At 45.2% G+C, this 23,052-nt stretch overlaps 1 protein-coding gene across 1 annotated transcript; it reads left to right on the forward strand.

Annotated features, from left to right (window-relative positions):
• The first annotated feature begins 623 nt into the window (after positions 1-623).
• Positions 624-20,005, forward strand: LOC149067715 (profilin-like). The gene is made up of 4 exons (XM_089252089.1): positions 624-1,200; positions 15,047-15,221; positions 17,090-17,187; positions 18,372-20,005. Exons 1-3 carry the CDS (start codon positions 1,078-1,080, stop codon positions 17,185-17,187), a joined length of 396 nt encoding a protein of 131 aa, XP_089108215.1. The 5' UTR covers positions 624-1,077; the 3' UTR covers positions 18,372-20,005.
• The last annotated feature ends 3,047 nt before the right edge of the window (positions 20,006-23,052 follow it).

A 23,052-nucleotide genomic window follows, 5' to 3' on the forward strand; every position in this document is an offset into this window, starting at 1 on the left:
CGGTTCCCTATGAACTCAATAAATGATAGCAGTGCCCAGCGAGCCGTTATTATTGTCAACTTCATGCAGCTGAACCGAGGAAATTAAGTACTGTATATCTATTGTTACACGTCGCCAGGAAATTTGTTGGCGCCAACCAACAGTCGCCAGAAAAACACGCGCATGAGCGTTCTACACTACAGAGAGCCGCTTCTTTCCGTGCCGGTTTGTACCAGAATCTTTCATCCTTTTTCTTTAAAACGAGACCTAGATGGCAGCACTATGCCTGCTTTTAACTGAATTATTGAAGTTTGAAATCACTTTGGCGGGAAATGTCTCTCATTTCGGCGCTATTGTCTTCCTGACATCCGCCATCACGATTTTAAATACGTTTTCACTTTAAAATATAGCAAAATTGAAATTTTCTACTTTTCCTTTCATTCAAAATAACCAAATGACAAAAAGAGGGGGGAAAGAGAAATGTCAAAGCGGGACGTATGGTCAACATTTTCAGAATAAATTTCATCGTTATGTACGCTTTCGTCGTAAATCCACGTTACGATGTTATCGTCAATTTGGCTCGAAAGAAAAAAAAAACAAAAAGACGCCAAATATGAGCAATCCCTAATATCGCGGAAGGATACATATCACAGTGAAACGGCGCAGACGAGTGTGTGCTTTCTCCTGCCCCATCTCTCTTCTCCTCCACATCCGCGCTCTCAGCTTTTCTTTCCCCCCCGTCATCCATCCACGACGACTATCCTCTCTCTCTCTCTCCCCCTGTGGTTTTCTCGTCTGTCTTTTTGCTTCCTTTTTACCGGTTCTCTGATTTTTCTAGTTCGTCGTCAAGTTTTGTGTGTGTGTGTGTGTGTGTTTTCTCTCCTTGTGTGTTTTTTTTTTTAATATTTTATTTCCTCGCGGAGTTTCGAGCTAGTAAGCGGCGATTTCTCCCGTGTGCCGTGTCTGGTCTCTTGTCGTCTGGTGTTTTTGTGTGTGGCGCTTACGTTTATTTATTATTATTTGAAACGATCGAAGAAAGAAATACTTTTCGGTGACGCACGACCACATTCTGTAGTAGGAGGAAAAATACTACTAATAATGTCTTGGCAAGCTTACGTCGATAATCAAATTTGCTCGCAGGTCGCTTGTAGGATAGCGGCTATCGCGGGCTTACAGGATGGTGCTATCTGGGCTAAATACGAGGGAGACGGAGCGAAACCGGTAAGCTGTTTTTTTTTTTAATTCTACTTTCACGTTAAACAATGTATTTTATTATTGTCGAGGGTCGCGTCGAGTTTCTCGGCCGGCCTGGGGTTGCATCAGATTCTTGTTGCTATGGCCTCGGCTGATCCCATTGTATAAGCTTCCGCCGTTTATGCGTGTATTAAATATTTTATTATGGAACGAATCCACAGCCATGGCCCCCCACGAGGGGGAGGCTGACAGGGCCCGGGACGATTCTCATCATTTTTTTATTTTTTCACACCATAAATTCACTATAAAGGGGCCCCACCAAAGGTCCCATCCTAGGGGCCATGATCCAGGATGTGGGGGGCCATGTCCACAGCTGGGTCTAGGTCAATTCATCGCGATCAACTTGTCGCGCGACAATTCGTCGCAATCAATTTGTCGCAGCGTCAATTCGTCGTGCTACAAACTCGTCGCGGTACAAATTTGTCGCAGAGTCAGTTCGTCGCGGTACAAATTTGTCGCAGAGTCAGTTCGTCGCGGTGCAAATTTGTCGCAGACTCATTTCGTCGCGGTACAAATTTGTCGCAGAGTCAGTTCGTCGCGGTACAAATTTGTCGCAGAGTCAGTACGCCGATCAAATAAATTTTCAAAATTCAGTTTTCATGGTATTCATGCCACACTTCCCGCTTTCTGGCGGGATCTCCATTTCTCGCAGCGAGGGGCGTTGGGCGAACACACTAAGATGATAGATAAGTTATGATAAAATAAATTTTCAAAATTTAATTTTCACCGTATAAGCCGCACTCCCGCTTTCTGGCGGGATCTCCATTTCTCGCAGCGAGGGGTGTTGCGGGAACACACCAAGATGATAAATTAGGATCAATGCCCATCCCAAAGCGCAATTTGCCTAAGGGGTCATTCAAGTATTACGTCAGGATCGGGGAGGTAGTTTCGGATTTGTTGACTTTTGATGGCGGGGGGGGGGGGGTTGAAGGTCGCTTACGTCATCAACCACCCCTTTTTGAAGATATGAAATATTCTAAGCTGCTGGTGAAATTTTGCTGACGGGGGAGGGGATGGGGGGTCAGTGTTTTGCTGATTTTTGCTGACAAGGGGGAGGGGGTCAAAAATGGCTGAAAATCTGCTTACGTAATACTTGAATGGCCCTAATTCACTATTGAATATGTATCTGCCATGTAGGGAATAAATCTTTGAGGAATTTTTTACCGACAATATATCTAAGGCTAGCATTACACTATGAAAGTGTTCTAAAAGTCCTTTTATAAAACTTGAAAAATTCAACCAATAAGATTATCGGTTGCATTTGCTCGAGTGTAACCTATGAACTTTATTGGTTGGATTTTTTGAGTTTTTAACTTGAGCAACTTATCCGGTGCAAATTAAATTTTGAAAATGTATGTGATCGCAATTTATCATCTCGGTGAGCGCCCCAACTCCCCTCGCTACGAGTAATGGAAATCTCGAGAGAAAGCGACAAGTGTGGCTTATCCGGTGAAAATGAAATATTAATTAAATTAAATTATTAATTATTTCAGGTTCTTGTGGAGATACTGTAGTGGTTAATGTTGGTGGGAGTCTCGAGTCCACATGGGACAGATACAAGTTTACACTTAAAGAGAGCCTCCGCTGTACTGTAATTTGGGGAATATCATAAACACCGACATTTTTTTACAGAATTTTAAAATTTTATCATACAAAAAATGATTTTTTTAACATTTACAATAATTGAATAATAAAACATTAATATCAATTGTAATTTTAATTTCGATGTAATTTCGATGATTTTTTTCGAAATGACAAAAAAAAAAATTTAGTAAACTGTGTACATTTCTTGATGGAAAAAAACTTTTCTTCATGTTTATTTTTTCACGTATGAGACAAAAAACCTACATACAGATCGCGTGACGAGTTGACTCTGCGATAAATTGACGTCCCGACGAATTGGTTACACGACAAATTGTCACTGCGACGAATTTGTACCGCGACGAATTGGCTCTGCGACGAATTTGTACCGCGACGAATTGGCTCTGCGACGAATTTGTATCGCGACGAATTGGCTCTGCGACGAATTTGTACCGCGACGAATTGGCTCTGCGACGAATTTGTACCGCGACGAATTTGTATCGCGACGAATTGGCTCTGCGACGAATTTGTACCGCGACGAATTGGCACTGCGACAAATTGATGCGCGACGAGTTGAGCGCGACAAGTTGATTGCGACAAATTGACCGGCTACGTCCACAGCTGTATGTGAGGTTTTTTTTTTGATTGACGCAGCTGTATTTAAAACAGTGTTGTTGGGGGGGGGGGGAGATCAATTTATAGATTTGTGTGTCATTCCTCCCCCCCCCCCCACTCCGCGACAAGGAAAAGGCTGACAGGGCTGTGTGGCCAGGGCCTTTTTCTCGCATGGGCAAACGGGGCCCCCCTAAATTGACTGCCTTTTATATTTAAGGTTTAGTCAACATGCTCCTTCCTCATGTGTACGCCTCTGCCTCAAAGAGGACTACTTAAAAGGGGCCCCCCCCCGAAAATCCATATTTGCCCAGGGCCCGAACTTACGAGGAACAAGACCTGTCTTGAAGCGCCGAGGCCACCCGCCTCTGTAGTGAATTTATAGTGTGAAGAAAAAAACGATGCGAATCGTCCCGGCCCCACAAGGGTGGAGGGCCCAATGCGGGGGGGGGGGAAGGATAGAAGCTAGTCACGATCTTGACAATTTTTTTTTAATTCCGGTGCTAGAATTTAATACAACCGGCCCGGGAGACCCTTCCATGTGTGGGGCATGATGCATTTATTGGGACCGTGACCACATCTGCAGAAAGAGCCCTGCGTGGAAGGCCATCCTAATGATGTGTGGGGGGGGGGGGGCATGGCCTCCCACGCAGGACTGCAACTAGTGCAGGTGGGTCTGTTGTGCTGGACCAGAGAGGGGGGGGCCGCTAATTTCACCCTCTGACCTCTTCAACATTACAAGGAGGAGGCGCCAAAACGCATGGTTGCCCAGGCTAACCAAGCATCTAGTTGCGTCAGGGGTCCCTAGGCTAGGGCCCTCAGACCAGACTTTTCATGCCCTCTTCCAAAGTGAATTTGATGTGGAAAAATGGTAAGAATTGTCCCTGGCCCTATCAGCCCCACCCTTGTGTGTGTGGGGGGGGGGGGGGTCATGATTGTGATATTGCAATATACGTAGGTGTTAGCGAAAACTCAGGGATTTTTAAGAATAATTATGGGGCCCCCAATCACTAAAATCATTTCACCTCGTCTCGGCTTCGCGAGGGAGAAGGGGCTCTGGATCAACCTTGTTATATTTTTATAACTGCAAGAGACTCATTGAAAGTCATGTTCTGAAACCCCCCCCCCCCCCCAATGCTCCTATTTGCACAAGGATGGTGCTGAAGTGATTACAGCCATGGTCATTCTCTGGCTGAAAGTTTGTTTCCTGGGCAAATATGAATTTCCGGGGCTCGTTATATGCAGTCGCCTTTGAGGCAGGGGCAAATGCAAGGGAATGGGGTATGTATAGCCCAAGTCGAAAAGATACTTGCCTACAGTACCCAAATATGTTCAGAGGTGTCACGAGTTCGATACTCGATTTGTCTTTGTCAGAGTCGATCCTGACAGTGAGGTACAACGGAAGCAGTAATATGACCTCGAGGAACATTGCTACTGCAGGCAGTTCCCCGATGAGAGGTTAGCGCATCAACTTCTTGGCGAGACATATGTGAAAAATAATTATGTCGAACGCTGCCATTCTGGTTCAGCAATAAACTGTTGGTGCAAAGTATAATTAGCCCTGGAGTGCAATTGTCCATTTAGATGAGATAGTGGTGCATTTTCGTAAGAAAAAATTTTGTGTAGCGACAGACGGATATAGCTACCTCGCATCTCACAGGCGGAATCGTCATCAATGCGTTTTGTGTAATTGATTCTTCACTTATTCGTGTAACTAATATGAATTTTTTAGTCATCGTAGAAACCGGGTCTGGAAAATTTGACTCCAAACAATTCAGACATCGGTTCGACATGAGTGAATGAATGATTGAACCCATCCTTTCACTAGAGCTAGCTTGCTCTCACTCACTAGGTAGCTCATTCTTTCACTAGGTTGCTCCCCGTGCCACTCACTCATGAGGTTGCTCATTATATCACTTACTCCCTCAGTAGGCTGGTCATTCACTTGATCTCTAGGTCGCCTATTTACTCACCAGGCCACTCGATCACTCTCAGTTTGTTGGTCACTTTGCCATGCACTTGCTAGGTCACTCATTCTATTATCAACTCACTAGGTTGCTCACTTTGTTATACTCTCAATCATCTGGTTGCTCACTCACTCTGCCACACGCACTCAATGAACACGTTCACTTACTGACTACTTCACCGCACACCAACTCCGGTCATATATCGCCATACAGCAATTTCCAAGCAGTGGAGTTGGGTGGGAAATGAAGGCTCCATCCATCGGTGGTCGCCCTAGGTTCGGTAGGTAAAGAACTTGCTTCTGATGTTCTATGCCGGGATTCGAACCCATGGACCTTGATGGTAACCTTCATAGTGGAAGACGAGCATCTTTACCACTGCGCCACTCTGGCACTCACTTACTGACTAGGTCACTCATTCTGTCACTCACTCACTCATTAAATTATTCAGTCTACCACTGGTTCACTTGCCATGGCATTCACTCACTAGGTCACCCACTTGCTGTGTAGGTCACTTATTCTATCTAGGTTGTTCATTCTCACTCACTCGGTTATTCCTCGTTCACTGATTTTTCTGTAAACCCATGGCAACCCGACACTTGGGATTTGTCAAACCTTATCATAAAAGATTAAAAAAAAGTCAGGGAACATAGCACCTGTAGGGGGGAAGGCTACTGTCGAGGACATCCACCAGATTATGATAACGGCATCGAGATATTGATAGGTACCTTTGTGTTTTTTAGACCTTGTAAAAAAAACCACATTTTGTTGTTTGATAGTCTAAAGATGCAATCCTGTTAATCTCCCAAACCAACTCTTTACTTACTGTTCAAGGTTGAACGAGTTCAGGTCTGCAGTCAAAAGCTTTCTTCTTTCATTGTTACCAACCAATCATCGTGAATTATGGGAGGCAAACCCAATGAACCATCGGCCTGGATTCTTCTCCAATTTGTCGAGCCTTGGTCTTAAGATATTTTTTCCATGGGGTCATGTCCCTTTTTAATATTTGGTGAACAAAAAAAAAAAACAGGACAACACATTTTTTCTGTTCGTTTTGCCGGTTTGCCCTTTTCAGAATTACTTCTGTCATTTTAGATTTCTGCTTTTAATGCAGAGGCCATCTTAACAGCATCTCTGATTTCCTTGACTGCTAATTGCTCAGGTTTTCAGCCCTGCGCTATAATCCGCTTACCCCCCCCCCCCCCCGAATATGTCTGTCTGTTAGTCAAGGGCTTGAAAAATCGCAACAAGTTCTAGGCACCGGGGTAGTTTTTCTTTTTGGTGCCAAATACTTTTTAGCCCCCGAAAAACAGGCAAAAAAAAAAAAATTCTTTCAGCTTTTCCAGAACATACATAGTGACTGCTTTCGGTAGATCCGGTGATTTAATTCCTAAAATTTTGTATTGTCCTCAGATTCCACACAGTTCAGTAGCTGCACATAGAAAGTTTTAGGCGACAATACTAATTTCTTAGTCACCATGGTGACCTGGCGCCGAGGATTTGTCAAGCTCTGCTTTAAGTCACTCTTTTGTCACTCCTATGTTTACATAAACTCTAGGTCTGCCACTGACCTGGTCCCTCGCTCTCTTGTGTCTTCATTTTTGTTACTCACGCACTTGCACACTCATGTGCCTGTACACTGTTTTGGTCACTCACATGCTCTAGGCCAGGGGTGGCCAATTGCTGGCCTGTTGAAAAAACAATTATATTTTTTGATAAAAGTTTCGATTGACGAAATTGCGGTTAACGTACAAAACAAAGTTTTGATTTGACAAAAACAATTTGTATTTTCAACACACAAAAACCTCTTTTAAACGGCACACACACAGGTCACATGATTGATTTCCAAAACCTACAGTGGGAGAGTTATGGAAGTAACAGTAGCAGATTTTCTTGCGCAATCATCGCAGGTCAGTGGAACCCCCTGTAATCTCGGCGAGGAAACAATTTCCTTTAAAAATTTTCCTTTTAAGTTTGTAAAACTAAAAACAAAAGCGAGGCACACAAAAAAGATTCGACCGAAATGCATGCAACTGGCAACATCTACTCGAGGGCTAAAAAAAACCCGTAACCAGCATAATCTCAGTAGGAAGATTAAGTTCACCATGTCTGGAAAAAATTGGAAGGATACACCAGCACACCCCACATTGCTGTCTCGAAGTGCTCGGGGAAAAGTTTCACAACCATGGATAAAGCAAAAAAGTCCAAAATCGTGCCATCAGTAGGAATATTTCCAAGACCGCACATAAAGGAACAACTGACTTCCCTGAATCCAATGGGTAGCAGAGAAACTTGAAAAAATCAGATGCTTCAACCCCAAAAGATTTTTCCAAGTCCAGTTTCATGGACTTGCGGAGTGGGCGGGAGACAAAAAACTCTAGAAAAATTCTATCCAGTGAGGAGACTGGAATCCCGGTCTTACTTACTGACCTACATTAAATACACCTTCCTAGGCTGTTTACTATATAGCCCGTCTGTAATCCCACCATCAGCCCTGAGAGCTGGGTATTGGGAGTGGGGGGCAAATGTGAGTCTGGTCTGGTAAGCGATTATAGTCCACACTGTAGCCTTCTGCGCTGATTTCACTGTCTATGAGAGAACACATCCTTTTTCCAAAAGCAATAGTTTAATAATTTATTAATTTATAACTATTATTTAATTGAAATGAAAAGTTTTGTTAATTAGTTAATTAATCCTGTCGAAACTTTTGTGTCCCACATGATGTCATAGCAAGCAATCACACCGAGTGCAGCTTATATACCAGGGTTTTCTCCCCTCATGCATGCCCAAGAGTTTTGTCCCTGATGCGGCATGTGACAGAGGCCTCGAACAGAGGTGGCCACCCCTGCTCTAGGCCACTTTTTTTGTCTCTCACTGACCTAGTCACTCGCTCTCGAGGTCTTCGTTTTGGCCACCCACATGCTTGCACACTGTAATCTCGGGAAAACCGGCATGAAATGCAAGCATGCTCATCCACATGCTTGCACACTGTTTTGGTCACCTATATGCTTGGACACTGTTTTGATCACTTGCATGCTCTAGGCCACTTTTTTCTTCTCTCACCGACTTGGTCCCCAGTGTCATCTTAATGTGTGGGGTTCAGCTAGGAGACCTCGGGTGCAGAAGGAGCCTTATGATCATGTTAATTGGTAAGCCGACATTTCTAGTTGGGTATAGGGGGCTCAGAAAATTCATTTTACCTGGAGACCATGATGGTCTTTCTTAAGACCCTCTGTAGGCCAGTGCCGTCTTAACGCATGGGCCCACCCAGGCACCTCACAAAAATGAAATGCAGTTGAAATTTTCTAGGATTTACCAGGTAGGGCCTCCGAAAAACCACTTGGCCCGGGGTGCCCACGATACTCTTAAGACGGCCCTGGCCGTAACTAGGGGGGGGGAAGAGGGAGGAAAGTAGGCTTGTCTGGTGCCCCGGGCGATAGAGCAGAATGGGCACTGAATTCACTCTTTAGCTGCTGCTTCTACATGGCAAGGGGTGCCAGAATGCCGGTTTTCCGTGAGCTATAGGAATTTCGCTGACCGTCCCCCCCTTGACCACTCAAACTGGCCGCCCTGGGCCCGCTCCGCCTAGCACCCCCCCTTCCCCGCGAATATGCCTCCGATTATCATGAGCACTTTCGGGCAGTGCCCGGCTTTGCGTTAAGATGGCCTCGCCTCTTAAATTTATGCTTTTGCCATTTTCCGAATATTTTCATCTTTGCTTTCCCCGAATATCTGCCCACTTAATTGCCCTCTACCCGCATTTCCCAAATTTTTTGTCCTTTTTATCCGCATTTCCCTTCCCCCCCCCCCGCATTTCTACTTCCCTTGTCCTCATTTTTCCCGGATTTCCCCCGCTCCGTTTTGCCGAATGTCTGAGGCAGCCCCCTCCAGGGGAGTAGCCAGGATCGACCTTACGCTAAAATTGGTTAAGCGGAAGAAGGCAGATCGCCTGTGTGTCAGTGGGGGTTGCCCAAATTGGAAAACTAGGTCCTCTCTCTCATCTAGTGCGTTGCGTCATCACCAGAGCTAGCAGGTTCAAGACGCGGGACCTTGACCCACACGTCACGGGGATGGGGCCCGCTTGGTGGGTGAGAGTGGACACACACGCACCGCCTCTTCGTTATTGCATGCGACCGAAACCGGTTGGTTGTCGGGTTTTTTTTTTTAATGCGTGGTTCTCTTTCGGAGGTTGCTGTGGCCTCTTCCATCTTGGTTTTTTTTGTGTCTGGTTTCGAGGGCTCCCCCCCCCCCCCCCATCATCCCCGTCACAAATTCGGTCAAGACTGTCTTACTTTTTAGAGCGACCTTCTCGAATCCAAACCAGTGGCGTGTGAAAGTGGCTGGTTGATGAATCCATCATTTATGGAGCCGTGTCCCGAAGTGTACGCCTCTTCCCTCTCGGGTGGGGGGAGCCAAGCGCATAGGTAAAAGCCTGCATCAGGATTTATAGGAACTGGGAAATTAGCAAAACTGTTCGTTCCCCGTAGTGTTGAATGAGTAGTTGGGGGAGGGGGGGTGACTCGGATCGGGCGGTGATCTTTCATTGTCCTGGGTATACTGCCCAAATTGAAGGGGGAGGGGGCCCTGTGGGGTGCACACCTTCCACTAAATCTTCGAACCCTGCCCCCTGAGCTTTCTTTCAAACCGTACGTGGTCCAGGCTCTACGGGCAGTTGTCAATTTTAAGGGGGGGGGGGCCCAGGCGGAGATCTTTAGTGGCACGACCCCCCCCCCCCCTATATATGAGACGTAGCCCATGCCTGTACTTTGACCATTGAAGACCAAACGCACCCCCCGCTTCCCAAATCTCCTATGTCCATACCATCATGGTTTTTGGAATACATATCCCAAGTAGTGGGCGGCCTCCGCAAGAAGTTGCGAAGGCATGGACCTTCGCATCCTGCAGCAGGGCCCCTTAGCTGGGATCTTTGGCGGGCTCCTAGGCCCGATTTTTCAGGAGCCTCTTTATATTGAATTTATTAAGGGAAAAACCAAAAAATGATGAAAATTGTCCCGGCTGGAGTCTTGTCAGCCCCAACCTTGTGGGGGGGGGGGAAGGCTTGGCTAAGGGAGTCCTACGGTATGTGTTTCAGTGAAAAGTGGAAGTTGGAGAGGTCCGGGAAAGAAAGGTCCGTGGTTTCTACAAAAGTTCTAATCGAAAAGCACTGCTATATAGTCATCCTTACAGCATCGTGAGCCCCTCCCCCGGATCCACTAGTTTGGACCCTACCAGCCTATTAATTTACTCATTCTCGAAAAATCATGGCATCCGATAATCGTGCCCAGGGCCGCAAATAGGATGCGTTCTTGCCCAACACCGGCTATAGTAGAGCTGCTATTGCTACTGTTGGCTTGCCCAGGCTGATCAAGCATCTAGTTGTGGCCCTGAGCATGCCCCCCCACTCCGGGTAGGCCCACAAGACGGCCCTGTCAGTGCCGTCTTAACGGATGGACCCACCCGGGCACTGCTCGTGATAAGATTTGGTGCTATGATTTTCGACAGAAAGCGTAGAAATTTTAGTTTTATCGAATCAGGGTCTCCAGAATATATCTTTTTCCTGGGGCTAACGGTGGGGGGGGGGGGTGTTAAGACGGTCCTGGGCCCTGCTGCTTATAACGGTAGATGAGCAGGCTCGTTGTGATGTGATAGGCGATTTGGGTCCACCGATCGCTTCATTCTTTTATAGGCATGGGGACATAAATTCTATGGGAGCGTGATCATCGGGCTCGTTTTATGGCCGTTTCGTGTAGACGGGCTTCAATTTTATTTTTACGCCAGAGATAGAAAGAGCGGCACGCGATCGGCCCATCCATAGAACATCTCTGTCAGTTGCGTAACGACGGCCTTACGTATTTTTCGTGGAAGAGTTATGTTATCGCGGCGTATATACATGCATATATTTTACGGCCGGGCATATCGGGGCCCATCAACCGGTGACCGATCGTGTCAAGGGTGTTTTAATGCCGGCCTATTTATTTTTACGGGTCTATACATCGTAAATAACGTTAATGTGGTACATAAAAAAAATGGCCGTTTGATGAGACTGTCCGCCATTTTTTTTCCCTCTACCAAGAATTTCATTGCTTCTTTTCTTCTACCCGTGGCCGCAGCTGGGCAAGGGCGACTGAAGGCTGTAGCCATTTTTTTACGGGGGGAAGTTCCCGAAGTGTGATAAAAATGATTGGAATCGCATGATTAAGCTATCAGTGTTATCAATATGGCCCCCCTCTTCCCACTGAAAGTCCCCCTAACTGGGATCTTTGTCGGGCTCCCCCGAAAAGTCTGGCATTTTTCATTTAAAAATGGGTCGGGCACCTGGATCCCATCTCTCAGCTAGGCCCTCCCCCCAGGCTGAGATACCCCTGGATATCTCCAGGGCTGTTTATTTCATGGTCTTGTTGTTATAATGGCTTCATAGTGTCAAAAAAAAAGGATACGAATTGTTCCGCCCCTCCCCCATGTTGAAGCCCTATCAGGTAGCCCCTACCCTCGTGGGGGGCATTCGATAGCCTCCTAGAGAGTTCGCAGACATGCGAAAGAGCGTTATCGATCTTTGGGCCATAGCTACGTGGGGGGCGGGGGTGATGCCCTCGTGACTCCGAGCTTTGTGATTGCTCCCTGGTGAAGTAATTATAACTAGAAAGATTAACATATCAGGGGCCTGACCCTGTGGTCGTAGGGGAGCTCCCTCGCTTTATCCGTGGCGATTACCGAGAAGTTTCGGGGTTGGGTCAAGTGTTCGATATCAGTCGTGACGATCTATTTCTTCGCATTAATTACTCGTACCCACCCCCCCCCCCAATCTTCCAGTGTGGACCCGTTTGCCCAAGGCCCGAACTTGTGGACGATATGAGTTATTTGGTGGGGGGGGGGGGAGAGAAAGAGAGGCCTGTCCCGTAATACAAAAAGCAGCCAATTCGGGGGGCCCTGGGCACGTGCCCCATTTCCCATGCGAGGGAAAAGGACCTCGTGTGCCTCAGTCGTCATGGTTTTGACGCTGGAACGAACAGAATTTCAAAGGCGCCCCCCCCACAACCTTCCGTGTTCGAGTTTCATCCGAGTGGGGGCGGGTTCCCCCGCCGCGTGCTCGTCGACCTCCAAGGTCGCGTCTGTGACGTCAGTCGGTGGATCCGATTCTTTCTTGGCATCGTGCCAGCCTACGAAATAACTCGAGAGTGGAAGAAGGTATTGAATAATTCTCTCGTGGAGGACGATGACTGCGTTGTTGTGTCTGAGCGAGAGGCAGAGTTTCATTACATATCGATCGATCGGGTGTCCAGTCACGGAGGCGAGACATGCCTGTGGTGTCTATTGTTCGATTATGAAGGTAGTGCCGCCACCCCGTCTGTTTTTACAGCTGGGTGGTGCTGCTGCCGCCCCAGTCCAATAAAATCTAGTATTTTTCACGCTGTGCCGCCAGAAGGGGGTGGCGGCACAAATTGGGTGCATAGGGGTGCCCAGGTGCGTATCCGGGAGAGCAAGGGTAGTGCTTGCCCAAGAGCCTTTCCTTTTCCCCCTTTTGGACCGTATGGGTGGGGGGCCGAGGCTCATGTTGCCCCCACTTGTTGATAAAAGCCGAATAATATGGGGGGGGGGGAAATTGGACTGATCGTAAAATGCGGAACTACTAATAAATTACCCCCCTCTTGACACATCGCCCTGGATCCGCGTCTGCGTGGTGGGGGGGGGGCGACATGTACAGTTCGAACTGAGCACCTCCAGGCACTGTCGACAACGTGTTTCAAGCTCTGTTCCCGAAGGGGCGTGGCCGTGCGGACACCTTCCCTCCCATTGACACGATGGTATGCACATGACAATCTATGCAGTGAGCCCAGCATTCAGCAAAACAGTCTCTAGGAAGGCCCCGTGCGGGGGAGGGGGGGGGGCTCGCATTGTAAGTGGTTAAATTTCTTGGATTTGGATTACAGTGGAAGCTCATCATGGGGCTGCATCACTCACAGTGCCCCTGGGGCTAGGTCGTGGTTGTGCTCTGGAGGTTGTGGTACCCTCTGTACTGCTCTGTGCTTACAGTGCGTAGGAGTGGCAAATGACTGCGTCAAATCTTGATCTGCCTACATGTAATCAGTTTTCCTGGGGGGATATCTCGAGTTCCTAGGAAACACCTAGGTTGACGTCCCCCCCCCCCTCCAGCATCGCTGTGACTCCCCTCCCTACTGACTTGGATTTCAGGCTCCTCTTTTCCTGTATAATACTGGAGTCTACCCTATCGTGACATTGCCCTCTTAACCCATGGCATGGTCCGAGGGACCTCACAAAAACTAGAACTGGTTGAAATTTTCGAGAATTGGCCAGGAAGGGCCTCAGAAAAATCACTTAGCTGGGGGTCCCATGATGCCCTTAAGATGGCTCTGGGCCTGGGTCCTCTCCTGCATGGGGCCCACAAGGCTGATGAGCTACTGGCTTGGATGTTGATCTGTCTGCATGTAATTAGTTTACAGAGCCGCCAACTTTCCAGATTTAGCCCCGGCAGTGCTGGATTTCACGACATTCACGGGGGGACTCCAAATCACGAATTCATACTGCCACTGGTGTTTTTATTTTAGAAAGCAACATCTCATCACGAGAAAGCTTGAAATACTCAGCACTACCTCGACTCCAAGTGTGGTCGTGGCGCCAAAAGGGTGGGGGGGGGGGGCGCTGACAGCGCTCCAGCCAGGGACAATTCTTATTTGTTTTTTCATGCAATAAATTGGAGTCCGTGAAACATCTGACAGGGAGGCCCCGCCAGAGATCCCAGCCTAGAGGCTCCTGCTGCAAGATGTGGGGGGGGGGGTAGCCTGTTTGAAAGGTGGTCAAAGCCATTTAATCTGTGAATGAAAAAACAAACATCGTGGCTTGTTCACGTTAAATTTTTTTGTTATCCGTGTTCAATCGTGAAACAACTGACCGATGAACCAATCACCATGTTTTCCTCTTTATGTTAATGCTAACCATATTTCATAGCGGAAATTACAAAAAATGGTTCACTGGAAAATGCCGGACATCGTCAGTTGAGGGCAAAATTCTTAATTTATTGCGGAAAATTACCAATCGACGGGAAATTGGGAGCTCAGACAAATCTCGGTCAAATAGAATGATTTCATAGGTGGAAAAAAGTTTAACTTAACGAAAATGACCAGTAAAACTTTAAAACTTATTATCGGCAAATATAATCAAAATAACAGCTTTCAAAAGCATGTTTGCCTGCTTTTTGCAAAAAATGACAGGATTTTTATCGTCTGAAAGTTGGCAGGTCTGAGTTTACCTGATGTTATCCTGAAACTAATGGAGCGTCCTGTTTGGCTCTAACATTGTCATGACTCCTCCCTCTATGGGCTAAAAATTGAATGTCGTTTGCCATGTTCGTCATCTGTCCATGATGGGCTATGGCAACGTAAATTTCTTTCTAATATTTCTGTTTCTGGAAAAGAGAAAGAAAAGATACCTCTCCTGGGAACCGAAGTTGTAGAAGAACCTGTGGTATCGATGTTGCCATTAATGTTTCTGCTGTATGTCCTTTTCATTTGCAAGATCTACAAACTTGTTGTCCGTTTGAGTTCTCTTATTGCTGCTAAACAAAAGTAACTGCGAACATTTTTGTTGAACTATTTCCTGGTTGTTATAATATTTTTGGTGTCTTTTTCTTTTGGAAACAGGTGACGCAGCAAGAACTGAAAGCAGTCGCTGACAGCATGAGGTCCAATCCGCAGGCCTTCCAAGAGAGCGGCATCCACCTCGGAGGGGACAAGTACATCTGCCTGCACGCGGAGAACAGCCTGCTCAGGGGCAGGAAAGGCACGTCAGCGCTCATCGTCGTAGCAACCAACACATGTAAGATGCTCTATCAAACCTATATAAGTTTCTACGCCATCTTATACTGAGCCTTATGAGGGTTGTTTCTGCTTTGATAGTGGCTGCGTCTACTGTTTATTACTGACATTGCTGTAGAGATGCTCTTGTATGGAAGTTGATTAACTTCCCTGAATCTGAGCGAATTGACTTTTCCTTCCACACCGAAGGTTCAACTGCGACAGGAACAGAGGGAAGTTGCAAGTGATTTAGCGTAGTACAGTCAGGACCTTGTTGAAGCATCAAAAGCCAGGTAGGAAGAAATGTAGATGTGCGAGAGGAGTGTTGTTAGGGACTCTGAGACACCAGCTGATTCAACAAATCTGCCACAACTTTTGTGTTGTGTGCGCTCTAAGTGCTTTTTGAGCATCCTTCAAATATTTTACTAGTCCCGTGTAGGGCTTGTAAGCCTTGTGGAGTCCTCTGTGACCCTGTGGTATTGCATAATCTCTCACATGTTTGACCTACTCAGTAGTGTAGCCCTGAGTGGAGTCCATGTATACATAATGTAAACCTTGAGGAGTCCATGTAAGCATGATGCAAGCCTCATGGAGCCCATATAGGTGTCACATAAGCCTTGCAGATTCCTTGGTGACTGCACAACCTTTCGCACGTTCAACCTTTTTAAGCCTTGTGGAGTCCTTAGTGACTCTGCACAACCTCTCGCACATTCAATCTTTGTAAGCGTTGCAGAGTTCATGTGGGTGTCACATAAGCCTCAGAGTCCATGTAGGCATCTTGTAAGCCTTGTGGAGTCCTTTGTGACTGTAGTATTTTGCAACCTCTCCCAACATGCGAATTATATGTACCTCATACTACTTCAAAAACGTTTTGATTTTACTATGTTATGCCAATCGCTTCCAGCATTTCTCTATTCTTGTTGTTGGGCATGTAGCGAGAAGGGTAAGACTTGTTGCTGCACCTGGCTCACCCCTTCCCCCAAGAGGTTGAATAGATGACCAACAAGACCTGGTTCTAGGGAAAACAGGTGCCACTCTCTTAATTTTACTTAGATTGTCCTCGTGTATGATGAATGATGCACCGTGAGGCAACCCAGAAAGCCTAGTGAGTAGGGCAAGTGATGCAGTGTAGAGTTAACATCAGGGTTTAAGCTACGGCCGCATTTTTTGCAAAATGCGAAAGAAAATCGTAGAATGCGAAAAAAGTAGTAGCCACTTTTGCAAAAATGCGTACAGGAGGTAGGCAACGAGTAAACATCCAACCATCAATCATTACATTAGGGGTCATTCAAGTATTACGTCAGCATCGGGGGGAGTTCGGATTTGCTGACTTTTGATGATGGGGGGGGGGGGGTTTGAAGGTTGCTTATGTCATCAACCACCCTTTTTGAAGGTATGAAATATTCTAAGCTGCTAACTAAATTTTGCTGACAAGGGGTGGAGGGGGTCAGTGTTTTGCTGACAAGGGGGGGGGGGTCAAAAATGGCTAAAAATCTGCTGACGTAATACTTGAATGGCCCCTTAACATCATAGCATTTTGCTAAAGCTTTTCCTCCCATTTTTGCGCAAGGAATTTTTTATCCACCTTAAACCCTGGGGTTAATGTAATCGACTTGTGACATAACTGATATAACATTGTATTTGTATAGCTGTGTTGTCAGACAAACCTTTTATAAGTTTTGTCTGGTACAAAAGTTCATGCCAGGCACATAGCAACGTATATTTTGAATTTGAGTGCAACGAGACATAAATATAATGCTGTCAGGAATTCATTTAGTTGGGGCATTTCAAATTCTCAATGACTCTACCTTGTGTATTTTGTTGAGATAGCGTCACTCTTCATATTTGAGGACAAAGTAGAGAGTGATAATTTTTTTTATATTTTCAAAGGTTTACTCGTCGCTGCGACTATGGACGGATTCCCGCCAGGCCAGCTTAACACGGTCGTTGAAAAATTAGGCGATTACCTGAGATCTAATAATTACTAGGTAAGGCTCTTCTTTCTTTCAGTTTTTACAGAGTTTTGCATATTCGGTCATTGTGTTGTGTGCAGTATCACATTTAGGTCCATACATCACGGGCATAAAGTTATTATTGGGGCCCTCAGAATAGTTTTAATAATTTTTTTGGGGGAGGGGGGGGGGGCTCTTCGAGTCCGCTGGGTTCAATTCAAGTGTATGACTGGTGTGTGAACCATAAACTGCTGCTAATGGTTGCCCCATCTGTTAAGACAGCTCTGTAGTACTTCAAATCATATGGAAGTCTCGAAAGATGCTGGGCATAGTTTCTGTATAGCAAGCATTTATTCTGGAGTTTCTACACAGATAAGTGGCGCCTGGACTTGATTTTCACAACAGAACTCATGGTACAGTTAATGCTCTTTATAACGACCCACATTGTTACCTCAGAAACCAATGTTATGTCGGTGAGAGGGGGTTTTTGTTATATCGAAAGAAAAAGTTATAGGATTAGTCATTATATATGGCAAAAATTTAGGACTTATCCTATCTGTTGTTATAATGGAATAGTCAGTTGGAAGATAACATGCCCAGGACTCTTCATGGAGAAAGTGGGGGAGTATTTGCTCTCAGGAGTGGGGGGGGGGGGGTGCAAGCAGGGCATTTGCCCAAGTCTTGATTTCCATATCATGGGTTTAGTAGCGATATGCCAAAAACCAGGCATCCTTATGGTGTTGTGGGGCATCTACTCTCAGGACCTGATATCCATATGTGCCAGGGAGAGATGTAATTTACATGTAAGTAGTGCCATATCAACTTTTGCAGTGGAAGTGGCGGAAAAAATAATGCTCACTAAAAGCCTAGTTACGGCTCTGGCTAATAAGTAATCAAGGCCCCAGTTTTGAGTGGGTTTCCCATCAACTAATCAAACACCTTTGATCCTAGTTGAGCAGGAAGGGGGGACCTAAAGCCTGCTTTTTTCTTCGTTCTCCATAAATTTGAAGTTGGGAGGGGAAACAAAGAAAACCTTGTGTTAAATGCTTTCTCTTTTTGTCGTTTATACAGTGAGATTTCAAAATGGCATCGTCCACGGTGGATGAAATAAAAATGTCTTTAAAGTAGGGCGACTTGATAACGAGTAAGCACTCCGTTTCCTCGTAAGTTGTATTGAAGTTTCATTACACTGATTTTTTTTTTTTTTGTCTCGATTGTAGGAAGTGGCGTATCAACTTGAAGGACATTTTTTAAATAGAGGTGATGATGATGATGATAACCATATCTGCAAATTTTCTCTGCTTTGACATTTCGAAACGATGATTTAAAAAAAAAAAAACCATGGCAACGATTATTCTGTCAAGTTCAAATCTGTAATTAACAATATATTTTTCCTCTCTTGCTTTCTTCTCGTTTGATTACATTACACGGAAAGGAAAAATAACAGTTTTTTTTCTCCGTCGTTGAACTTTTGATACATTTTTTAAAGAAATGAATTTTTCGATGAATTTTTTTTTTTCTCTTCTCCTCAACCCCCTTTCTATGTGTCATATGGAATGCATGCGTGTGTATGTCGTCTCTCTCTCGCTACTATTTTGAAAAAAAAAATATATTGAATGAAATTTTTGCTCACGTTCGCTGTGATGTCTTTTATATTATACCATTTTGTCTGCGAGTTTTTCCAGTTTCATTTATCCTCAGATTTCTCTTGATCTCGGTGGATGAACGGAGTTTTCATGCAGAAATATTTTGTATAGAGGTGTAATAAACGGAAGTAAAAAAAAATTGCTTGATATATATATATATATATATATCTTGTAAGGGCACTGAACAAGTATAAGCTAGTCAATTTTTTTAACGATTAAAGAAATTACGTACGATATATATATATATCTTTAGCCTCCCGCATCTTGTGTTACCACCATCTTTGCATGCTTATAAAACAAACGGCCTGTTTCAAGGATATTTTGATTATCGATAAGATTAAAAAAGACTCGAGTTTCTCACTGAAAGGATTTCTATAGAAGTTTATTTTACTTGGTCGTGCCGTTTTCCCCTTTAAAAAATGGTGGTGGTATTTTTGTGACTCAAAGACTTAATTCAAGGATACATGACATTTACATTGTCATGTATGCATCGATAGCATCCGAACGTTCAGAAATGCATCTTAGGCGATAATTGCTGGTGAAATTGTGTTTTCGGTAGAGTGGCATTTGAGTTTCCATTCCCGCCGAATTGAAATATTCAGTTTGGCGTATCCTTTGACCTTAACACTACTTCATTATTGCATTCAATGCACACCTTAAATATTGAATGTATGCTCATATCATAAATCCTATCTCGTTCGATAAACTCACCTTTAAAAAAACCATTTGCCATACATTTTCCCTGTATTTTGTTCTGCTGTCTATATGTAAAGTTACGGTAAAGTTTTGTATGCAGTTTCGACTGATTACCAATGGGCGGTGTGAAAAAAAAGTCTCTTGAATCTTCCCATCTCTTTCCGTGTGAGTTCAGTGCCAATTTAGCGCTTTCTTTTCGAAGGATCTTATTAATATTACTACTAATTGCATTGACTTGTTTTTAGCATTTAGTGTATGTTTCTCTTTTGGGTGAATTTTTTTTTTTTAAATATTGTATTGGAATCGTGTGCTGTTCGTGCCCAGTTTTTCTAAAGAAATATTTTGTGCGTGTGCATTTTGTGGCTCGTGCTTTTTTAATTTTTTCCTCCCTTTTTATTTTATTGTTGTTTGTGCTGCGTGTATTCCTATTATATATACATTTTTTTCAAGAAAATGTAATTCACAATTTGCATAATTAATAAAGATGGCACCAGTTTTTTTTTTTTGTGTAATTGTCTGTGTAATTTTTGCGTTAGTCTTTCGATCTGTTGTCTGCATCCAGCTTATATCACTGGAGGGAGTATGACGTCAGTGGTCTTGGCAGTGCCAACACCACCCACCCACGCATGGCCCCCCACAAGGGGTGGGCTGACAAGGCTCCAGCCCTGGGGCCCGGGAGGATTTTAATCATTCTTTTGTTTTTTCACGATATAAATTCATAAAGGGGGCCTCATAAAAGTCTGGTCCGGGGGCCCGTAAAAGATCCCAGCCTAGGGGCCCTGCTTCAGGATGTGGGGCCATGCACCCACGTATAGCAGAAAGCCTCCGCGCGGAGCTTTGACGTAACTGAAGCTGTCCATTCCACCTGTAGCCACTGGATATAGCAGTCCGACCAATGCGAAATCTTTACCCCTTCTTTTAATGACTTCAGTGACGTCACGCGGATGCTTTCTGCTACAGAGGGTGTTGGTAGTGCTTTGAGAACGGTGTCCGCAAAATCATTCGTCGGAAGATCACGTGACGCTTTGAATGTCAGTGCAATCTCCGTTATTTTTCTTATGGTATCCGTAGAAGTTTAAAACAATAGAAAGAAAAATCCAAAATTGATGAAAAAATCATTCCAGAAAAGTAACGAAATTTTTTTTAATATTTAGAAAATATAGTCAATCCCTCGTTAATGAGTCACTCTTGGGAGAGCAAAAATATGACTTTGCAAGCGGAGTGACTCGTTAGACGGAGTAAGCCATAGCTGTGCCAATTTCTGACCGAAGATAATTGGGACTTCCAAAAGTGACCCGGTAAGCGGGGTGACGCACTAACGAGGTTTGACTGTATTTTTTTAAAATCTTTAAAAGACAATATTGCAATATTTAAAGACCGAACTGTACATTTCAATGGAGAAACTGTGCTATTCAACGCGTCGCGATTTCTTCGCATTCGGATGTTGCTGCCGTCGTGTGATTTTAATCTCGGTGGGCGTGAATTTCTCTGTTCAGCCGATACAAAGGCCAACAATGATGTCACGGGGGAAGCCGGGCATTAATTAGAGATGGCACCGGGTGTTGTTTTTTTTGTGTAATTGTCGTCTGCGTGTAATTCTTGTTTCTATTATTTTTTGCGTCGGTCTGTTGACTGTCGTCTGCTACCAGCGGTTTTCTATAATGTTCTTGTCGTCTGGTATGTGTGGTCGTGAATCTCCCCGTTTACCCGATATAAAGGCCAATCGTCCCACGGGGAAGGCGAAACTTCTGTGGGAAGGGAGTGGTGTTTTTGATATCTTTCTAAGAGATAATCATTATGGGCAAATATATGATTCACACGTTTTGTTTTTATAGATTATTAGTATTATCGTCGGTAATTTTTCAATTTGTGGGGGTGGTCTTTCCATCCAGCCGATATATAAGCTGACGTGGGCGTACCCAGTGTTTTCTCGGGGAAGGGAGGGTAGTCCCATTTTTCACTGCAAACAAAACTGCCAAAATATAGGCTCAAGGGGGGTGGACACCAATCACTAATGAGTCTTCAAAATGTGTCAGGATGTCTCATCCGCCGTCTTTGAGCAAAAAGCGGGACGTCTGCATTATCGCTGTTGTCTATCCTTTGCGTTCCACCATCAACGATTTTCAAGAAATCATTTTCTGGCAACCGTGGTACTAGCTCAAAGATAAACGACGAATCCGCAATATTTTATAGGTACCTTTGTGCAAACGAGGTCCGTTATACACGCAGTTTGACGTCAGTATTATCGCTACAGCCAATAGCTGTCCTCTACGCCGCTTTTTTTTCTTCTTCAAATAATTAGGAGTCACATTGAACAGAAAACTGGTTTTCCAACCTTCGATGACAACCAACACCATCTATAGCAGAAGGCATCAGCACGAAGCTTGTGACGTCACTGGAGGCCGGCCACGTCTCACCTATAGCCATTGGTTCGAAGCACCTGACGCCCCCTGCCTAAAATTAAAGCTTTCATTTAAGGCTTCCCGGGACTTGTGTCGGAGGTATAAGATTCAATACAATGATTTTGGATCGTAAGTACGTAAACTGGCAGACTGGTACGTAGGGCCAAGCATGTCGAACCAGTAGAGGGGGGGGGGGGAGGCAAACAGGAGACATCTCCTTGCCCATTACAGATGAATAACGTTTATTGAATCAGTGGCGTAGCCCAGGGTGGGGGGAAAATTAGTCACAGACCTTAAATCCATCTCTGGCTAGAGAGCGACGGACTAGGTCAGTGAGTGACGAAACTAGTAGGCCTAGAGAGTTTAGAAGCATTGGAGTGATCAAAGGAGTGACTTAGAGCGTGTGTAAGTATGTGAATGACCAAAAGAGTGACCTAAAGACCGAGGAGTCACGTCAGTGAGTGACGAACGAGTGACCTGAAGGGCAAGTCAGTGAAGGACCAAAAGAATGACCTAGAACCTACAGTGTGTGACGTGAACGACCATAAGAGTACCCTGGAGAGCGAGGGAGCAGGTTAGTGAAAGAACAAAAGAGTGACCTATAGTGTGTGCAAGCATGTGGGGGTCCATGGCATGGCTGTAGCGGGGGGGGGGGACTTGAGGGTCTGCACACTCCCCCACCCCCCGAAATGCGCGAAAATGACCGAAAAAAGGGAAAAAGCCAAATCTATTGTTCTATCATTTTGGTTGATAGATAGACCGCCCGAACGAAATTTCTGGCTATGGGCCTCGCCCATGGCCCCCACATCCTGGATCCCACCTCCAGGCTGGGATCTTTGGCGGATCCCCAAGCAAGGACTTTTCAAGAGCACCTTCTACGGTGTATTTACAGCATGAAAAAAAAATTTATGCTAATTGTCCCGAGCCCTGTCAGCCCCCCTTTCTTGTGAGAGCCGAAAACAGAAAGGGGGGGGGGGGCTGCTCTGGGAAGTGGGCATGATGTAAGCATGTGAGTGACCAAAAGAGTGACTTAGAGGATACAGGAGTAGTAACACGGGTAGTTAAGAAAATCACACTGGAATGTGGGGAGAGGCGAAATTTTCGTGTAGCCCACGGGTGGAAAAACCATAAATGCGCATCCGGAGTGGGAGGGGGGT

This window comes from Pholcus phalangioides, unplaced genomic scaffold, assembly GCF_987345545.1.
Source record: "Pholcus phalangioides strain wild (caught in Gottingen) unplaced genomic scaffold, Ppha-v1.0 ptg000028l_1, whole genome shotgun sequence".
Lineage (NCBI taxonomy): Eukaryota > Metazoa > Arthropoda > Arachnida > Araneae > Pholcidae > Pholcus > Pholcus phalangioides.

Excerpts from the sequence above, each read along its gene's own strand:
- LOC149067715 (XM_089252089.1), top strand. The coding sequence starts at position 1,078 with ATGTCTTGGCAAGCTTACGTCGATAATCAAATTTGCTCGCAGGTCGCT. Across the intron at positions 1,201-15,046 it reads AGGGAGACGGAGCGAAACCG|GTGACGCAGCAAGAACTGAA; the intron begins GTAAGCTGTTTT and ends TTTTGGAAACAG. Across the intron at positions 15,222-17,089 it reads CGTCGTAGCAACCAACACAT|GTTTACTCGTCGCTGCGACT; the intron begins GTAAGATGCTCT and ends ATATTTTCAAAG.